Raw genomic sequence first — 7399 nt, 5'->3', positions numbered from 1 at the left:
CCGTTCTCCAAATAATATCATTTTGTAGAACTCACAGAGTTCTATCATAACCATTTTTAGTTGATCTGAAAATATTGTTTCTAAAAAAACTATGGCGAGGTCCGCGAAGAGCCCTGCCGCAAATATGGAAATATTGATATCCAAAAAATTGAAATGGATATAAAGTGGTTTTTCCAGGCGCCACAATTGGAACGGCCGTGTTTCCAGGTATCGGAACTATGATTGGAGCTATTGTTGGAGGAATCGCTGGGGGAATCGGTGGAAGCGTTGGAAGTGATATAGCCAGCGAGGCTGCGATGGACGCCCTCAAGTACGATATTTCATATCCAAAATGTGTGATTTGTCTGGAGACCTTCGAGTGCAGAAATTTTGAAACGGACAGCAAATCATTTGTGAGCAATGTGAAGAGTCGAATCAAAAGGCCAGCAACTCTCTAGCCAATCAGAAGACTTGTAAGATGTGTGGAACGAGTTCAACGAATGAATCTGACTTATGTGAAACATGTGGAAGAAGTGATTGGTGTGGATCAGCAGAGCAAAAATACATAGTTTGCTCACTGGTCTTATGGTTACTGCTTGTGAGTCGGAAAGACGCATAAATAAGAGAAATGGGATTGATCAGTTCCGGAAGATGCATAAATTCTATTTCATTATATTCTTTCTAAACTTGTATTTCGATTTACGTCGTCTCAATTGGCACGAAAAAACCTTTCCGACATGCCATCCTTATTCACGCCTGTTCGCAATCAGAATGGTGCCAGTATCAATAGGTTCTACGTTAGGAGCATATCCTGGACCGCACGAGAGATTGTTGTGTGAGTTGCCTGGTAATCTGTGCTTGTTCATAGTTTCTAATTTTCAGAGTATGACGAAGACGTTGGAGGAGCTGTTGGCGGATTAATTGGATTTCTAATTCCCGAATTCATACCAATGGAAAACCTGAAATAAGATTTTTGGGTATCTTGTTGAGTTCCATAGATCATATTGTCTTAATAAATCAGAGTTATGGAATTATTTCTATGATTTTGACATAAGCAGAATATTCGGCTGATGTGCCGTTATCAGCCGAGCTACGCGGTAACGACTCTTCAAACGTTTTGCTGTTTCCCTCCATTAACTCAAAAATTACCCAATATAATTATTTATTCAATTTCTCAGTACTTGTTTTAACCAGCAAGATTGACATTTTGAAAAGACTTTTAGATCAGAAAAAGTTAAGGGAAGAGAGTATTCTGTTTAGTATAAAATCAATTTCATGACTGCATGACTTTGTTCGCGATATCTCCTGCGATTCCTCCTCCGACCCCACCAAAAACTCCCCCAACGATTCCACCGACCAATGTGCCGACTCCCGGGAAGAACATCGTTCCGACAACAGCGCCTGTAAAATGAAAAATCGCCTGCTAATGTTTAGCTTAATCTTTTTCACCTGCACTGGCTCCACAGTACCCTCCAGTATTGGTTGCCACAATGCTGACCACCTTCTTCTTTGCTTGTGTTGTATGTCCTTTCATCAAATCATTTGCAACATCTAACGCGTCCACAGCAACCGATACAGCCATTGCCACAGGGGCCACTTTGTTAACAACATGCAGTGCTCTGCCAGTAAGTCCTGCAGCATGTGCAGTGACTCCGGAAATTTGGATATGGGGATCCGGGAGTCCAGTGATTGCCGGATTTACGTTGATATGATAATATGGAACGTATCCATGAGGCATGTCGATTCTCACATACCATTTTGGGTTTCCAAGAGAACTTATATAATTCTTATCAAAGATGTTCAAGATATTTGAAGATCTTCCACCAACTTGAACGACATAGTTGGCAGCGTTACGGGCGGCTCCAACGGTTCCACCGGAAACCATATTCCAGCGGTCTCCAATTTTTTCCTTCAATGTTTTCCCGTTGTCTTGACTTTTCTCGTAGAGTTTAGCAGCAATTTCATTCACAAAGCTCTCCAATTTCGAACCTTCGTAGTGCTTTTGGACTTTCTCCGCTGAAATAATTTTTTTTGATTTTTAAAAAAAGTATTCAATCAAATTTGCTCTATTGATAACAATGTCATCTTCTATCACTTCTTCTGAAATATTAGAAATTGAACAAATTTACCGTATTCTCCAATTTTCTCCTTTAATACTTTCCCGTTTTCTTGAATTTTCTCGTAGAGTTTGGCAGCATTTTCATTCACAAAGCTCTCCAATTTCGAACCTTCATAGTGCTTCTGGACTTTCTCCGCTGAAGTTTTTTTCGATTTTCAAAAGAATTTCGATTAAAAGTTGCTCTATTGACAACACTGTCATCTTCTATCACTTCTTCTGAAATATTAAGACACAATTTCTGAGAAACTCGAAAACACCATGGCAATGGAAAAATTTAAAATGGTCCTATGAGTCTGCTATTGTATGTGGTGGGTATGGGGGCTACTCTAAGACTTTTGTCCATAGTACCCATAGGCCACGCCCCTTCTGGGCGCGAAATGATACCGTAACCCCAAAAACAATTTTTGTTCAAAATGATGATATCTTCTAAAAAAATTGAAAAAATTTATACCGTATTCTACAACTTTCTCCTTCAATGTTTTCCCGTTGTCTTGACTTTTCTCGTAGAGTTTGGCAGCATTTTCATTCACAAAGCTCTCCAATTTCGAACCTTCATAGTGCTTCTGGACTTCCTCCGCTGCAATTTTTTTTCGATTTTTTAAAGAAGTTTGAATCAAATTTTCTTTATTCAAATTAAAATCCTACCATATCCGGTCACTGTTTTTTGAAATTTCTCAGAATATTCTGGAAGATGTTCCGAAATTTCACGGAATGTAGAATACAAAGAATCTAGCCAGTATGAGTCTTCTTTTTTGCAGTTTGAGATCTGAAACGTTGGCGGGAATTTGAATTTTTTCGAATACAAATTGCGAAAGTTTAAAAATCTTACCGGAACCAAAAAGGCCAATATCAGAAAAATGAGGATCCGATGTTTAGAAGAGGTTCCCATTCTGAAATTTTGTACTATTTTCAAATTTTAGAGTTTTTAATCAGAAAAATTGAAGAAAAAATAACAGAGTTTTGGATTTCGAAAGTTCTGAAAAGGTAGGAAGACGTTGCATTAACATCAAGAGCCCGAAAACAAAAATAGAGCGAATTTGCTGGAAATTCTGAAAATTCTGTTTTCCCAACATATGTACAACTTCCAAATATTTTAGATCAAAAAACGCACCTGTCGAAAAATGGGATTATCTTGTGTGTAGTTTGGAAATCTCACGCCTACCCAGGTAGCGCATGACACCGGAAATCAACTGGATATTTGAAAAATAAGGCTATTTTGTTCACATGCCTCTCTAAGCAAGCGTCGCATTGCTTGATCCCCCCCCCCCCCCCCCTGAATACGGTCGACTGGGTGGCCTAGAAAACTCATTTGGAAACAGTGATGACCTAGAAAGCCAAGAAAGCTAGTCCACAGAAACCTAGCTACTCGCTTACCTTCAACCATTTCAAACATCTCTCCAACGACCACATCATCCTTCAATTTGATCGCTTCCAACAACAATGAAATCTCATTAGCGATTTCATGAACTTGATCACAAGAGGATCCAAAAATCAGGAGAATCAGAGAAAAAACGAAAAAAGAATTCATTTTTTCCGTAGTATTTGTGAAGACAATAAAGGAATCGAGCTGGTTTTATAGGCCCAAATTTGCATATTTCATGGCATGTGTGGGTGGATTCCTTAACTCCGCCCCCTTGAACATTATGCAAATTTTAATATTCTCTTTTTATTTTCTAGAAAAAATCGAAAATAAAGAAAATTCAGAAGTCCAGAAAATTCGAAAAAACATTTTTTTTCTAATTTCTGGAATCGGAAAACGGACTACAGTAGGGCTCTACAGTAACCCACAACTTAGAGAAACGATTACTGTAGAAAGGTACTGTAGCTATGTTATTTAGAGGATGATGTAGCTTCTATTAATGTCAAATCTTCTGAAACTTAAAAAGATTTAATTTCCAAAAAATTTCGAAATTATTTGGATTTTCCGTAATCTTCAGAATCTCTAATTTTCAGAAACAGAATTTTTCATGAATTGAATTTGATGGAAAAGTAATTTTAAAATCGAGAAATTCTATGTGGGAAACTATAATTTTCCCGTGACAACATTTGAAAAAAAAAACAGGACAGAAAAACCAAAAAAAAACAATTGGTTGGAGAAGAAGAGAAAGAAAAATCAGTACGAATTTTTTACAACGTCCAGGTTTCAGGATTTTTTTTAGCATTCGGAAGTTTTGGAAGAAAATTTGGAGGAATCGAAGTTGAGGTTAGTCGAACTTTTCGAGAAAAAACATTTTTTTTTTTGGAAATTTCGAATAAATTCTGGGAAATTTAATGTATAAATCCAAATTTCCAAGTACCGAAATTGAATTTCTGAAAAACTTTTATTCTGAAAACTAAGGAATTCTGAAAAGGAAAAATAGAAAACCTGAACATTGAGAAATCCTGAAATCTTGAGAAAATTCAGAAAATTTAAAAATTCAAAAATTCTTGAAAAAAATTTCCAGTGACTTTTTTTCGGATCTTTGAAATTTTGAAAACCTTAATTTTTAAATTTTTAAAAATTCAGCTCGACGACTAGTTGGAACGACCAGGACGAACTCCAGGAATTTCAGGAAAAACGGCAGAAAAAATGACGCAAGGGTGAATCTTTTTTTTTTCTGAAATTTCTTTTTTTTTTTGAAACTTTCAGATGTCTACGAAGTGTACAATGTCTTCAGGATCCGGATAATTGGAATGGGCGGATATTCAGGTTATTTTCAAATGTTCAAAAAGAAAATGAAAAATTTTATTTTTGAAAATTTCAGATTTTCCAAATTCCAGATACAAAAGTCTACGATTTCTGTAGTTTTCTTCAAAGTCAAACGGTTGGAATGAAGTGAGTTGTAAATGAATACTTGGATTCAATTTGTTTTTTATCGATTTTTTTCAGATAAGTGTGGCAAATATGCAGCTCGGCGTACTATGGCTCAACAAACCACTGAAAAAAATATAAATCGTCGCAAAGGTAAATTTCAAAAAGTTTTCAAAAAATCATATGGAGCAAGTATCATATTTTCAGTGGAACAACACGAGACAAGACAGGATTCGTGAACTTTGTGAACTCTATTTTTTCATTTTTCTTTCTTTTTGTCATTTTTTCTTTGCTTGCCTTTTTTATATTTTTCATTGGAACGCCGAGAACGAATTTCAGGAAAAAAATCAGAGTAATGTAAGTTATACTTTTTAGAAAATTTCAATTCTTGAAATTTTCAGATGTCTACAAAGTCTACAACTTCCCCATGGTATGTGGAATAAGCGGAAATTCAGGTTAGTTTCAAATTTTGAGGATATATTTTGATAAATTTTGAATACTTCTTGATTGACTTTCTGGCAAGGTTGTGCAAAATGGCGCCTAGACGCGGTCGGCCTCGGCCGCGGCTCGTTTTTTGAGGCCGCAGCCGGCCCCGGCTTTTATGTGAAAGCCGTGAAAAGCCGCGGCTAGCCGCGGCTAGCCGAGGCCGGCCGCGTCTAGCCTTATAAAAACGCGTGAAGTGAAAATCTATTAGTTTTTGAAGAATTTCGTTTTTATTGTGTCCCACTTTCCAAAAAAATCTACGTTTCTCATGAAACAATTATTTTAAAAAGCCGTGAAAAGCTGCACGACTAGCCTGGGCCGGCCGCGTCAAATGTTTTTTCGGAAGCCGCGGCCGGCCGTGGCACAGCCTTGCTTTCTGGCAAAATAATGATTTTTGTCATTTTTTGTATATTTTTTGTCTATTTTTTTCGTTACTAAGCCTGGAAAAATCTGAAACTAGCTGAATAACTTCAAATTACACAGTTACAATGCAAAAAATAGTGTTGTTCATACAAAAAACCGGCGTAAACTGGAATTTTTTGAAGCGACAAATTTTTGTGGAAACATGCGCAAAGTACGAAATTTTTATAGAAACATTCGAAAAACTAGAAAAAATTGGTAAATCTTAACTTAGTCCACATTTTTACCTATGGCCGGGGGCCCTTTGACTTGCCCCCCCCCCCTTTTCTCATGGCCCCCCCCCCCCTTGTCATAAAGAGTCGCAAAAACAGTGTTGTTCATGGAAAAAACGACCTAAAATGAACTTTTTTTGAAGTATGCATTTTTATGGAAACAAGCGAAAAGTACAAATTTTCATTGAAACAGAGGCAAAACTTGAAAAAATCGAAAAATCTTAACTTAGACATAATTTTTTTGACTTGGGCCCCCCTTTTCTCATGGGCCCCCCTTGTCATAAAGAGCCGATTTTTCAGCCCTTATACACGTAAAATATACAGTATATTTTTTTAAATAAAAGTTTGTAAACCAACACTTTCGAATTGTAGAAAAATGTCACGCAAAAAGCGAAAAAAGGGAAAAATCAAAAACTTCCGTAGCTTTCCCTCAACGCATATAGCGCCAATTTTTGTTATAAATTTCAGATAATTCTAGCAAGGAGCTCAACGTTTTTTCTCGAATCTCCGAGAATCACGGGAAAAAGAAGGAAAGGTAAATTTCAAAAAACTGATTTTTTAAATTAATAAATTAATTTTTAGTGGACTAACACAAGACAACGCTGAATGGTGTGAACTTCGTGAACTCTATTGTTTCATTTTTGTGGTTTTTCTCTTTCTTTGCGCATTCATTCTCCGCGTTCTTCTCTCGGAATCTTGACGTCTCCGTCTTCGTTTTCGTTTTTCCATCTTTTAATTTTACGCCGTTTTTTCAACGCCGTGTCCTAACGTTTTGAGTCATCTGAAAATCAAAAATTACGGCAAAAATTTTGAAAAATTTCAAAGAAAAACTCGTCATGAAACTACAAAAATTATCGCAAATCTGAAATGTGTGAAGTTAGAAGTTCTGGAAAGAATATCTCAAAGTACAGTAATCAAAAAAAAAGTTAGAATCTGAAGTTCAAAAATCTTATATTATAAATTATAAAATCAGAAATTCCAAAAATCTTTGAATTCAGGAATGAAAATTACAGCTATCTGAGCCGACTCATCTATAACCGATACTATTTACTTACTGTAACTAGAGAGATCATTTGAGACGAAAGCCCATTCGCTACCGTACTCTGTTAATGTCTACAGTATTATTCTTGTGCAAAAAAATTGGAGTTGTGGCCGAATTTTCACACAAGTTAGGCCACCGTATTTCAAGGAGAATTTTCGAAAGCACAGCCGGCAAACGAGTGCTACCGTAACCCAACAATAAATATTTTCGCAAAATTTTTGTCTTATTTTTTTCCTTTTTATCGATTTTTCTCGCTTTTTTCGCGGGTGCCCTATTGACTTCTGCCCCCCAACTGGATTGAGAGTACACATACAGAGAAGTGACGCACAAATCCCTTGTTATATTGCGTGATG

General features: G+C 36.5%; 3 protein-coding genes across 3 annotated transcripts; 2 read left to right on the top strand and 1 right to left on the bottom strand.

Annotated features, from left to right (window-relative positions):
* Positions 1-218: 218 nt before the first annotated feature.
* On the top strand, positions 219-548 carry CBG26728 (the record flags this gene model as incomplete). Its single annotated transcript, XM_045238339.1, has 2 exons — positions 219-392; positions 438-548. 2 exons carry the CDS (start codon positions 219-221, stop codon positions 546-548), a joined length of 285 nt encoding a protein of 94 aa, XP_045100724.1.
* Positions 549-1252: 704 nt separating this feature from the next.
* CBG24648 lies at positions 1253-3626 on the bottom strand (the record flags this gene model as incomplete). The annotated part of the gene is made up of 5 exons (XM_045238338.1): positions 1253-1380; positions 1429-1995; positions 2109-2234; positions 2668-2675; positions 3346-3626. The coding sequence occupies 5 exons, from the start codon at positions 3624-3626 to the stop codon at positions 1253-1255; spliced, it is 1110 nt and encodes a 369-aa protein (XP_045091386.1).
* A 1101-nt stretch (positions 3627-4727) lies between these two features.
* Positions 4728-6610, top strand: CBG26727 (the record flags this gene model as incomplete). The annotated part of the gene is made up of 4 exons (XM_045238337.1): positions 4728-4740; positions 5291-5344; positions 6007-6107; positions 6587-6610. 4 exons carry the CDS (start codon positions 4728-4730, stop codon positions 6608-6610), a joined length of 192 nt encoding a protein of 63 aa, XP_045100723.1.
* Positions 6611-7399: the final 789 nt, after the last annotated feature.

This window comes from Caenorhabditis briggsae (assembly GCF_000004555.2).
Source record: "Caenorhabditis briggsae complete genome, chrV, whole genome shotgun sequence".
In the NCBI taxonomy this organism is placed as follows: Eukaryota; Metazoa; Nematoda; class Chromadorea; order Rhabditida; family Rhabditidae; genus Caenorhabditis; species Caenorhabditis briggsae.
The sequence above is the reverse complement of the archived record's forward strand: the minus strand, read 5'-3'. Positions and strand labels throughout refer to the sequence as shown.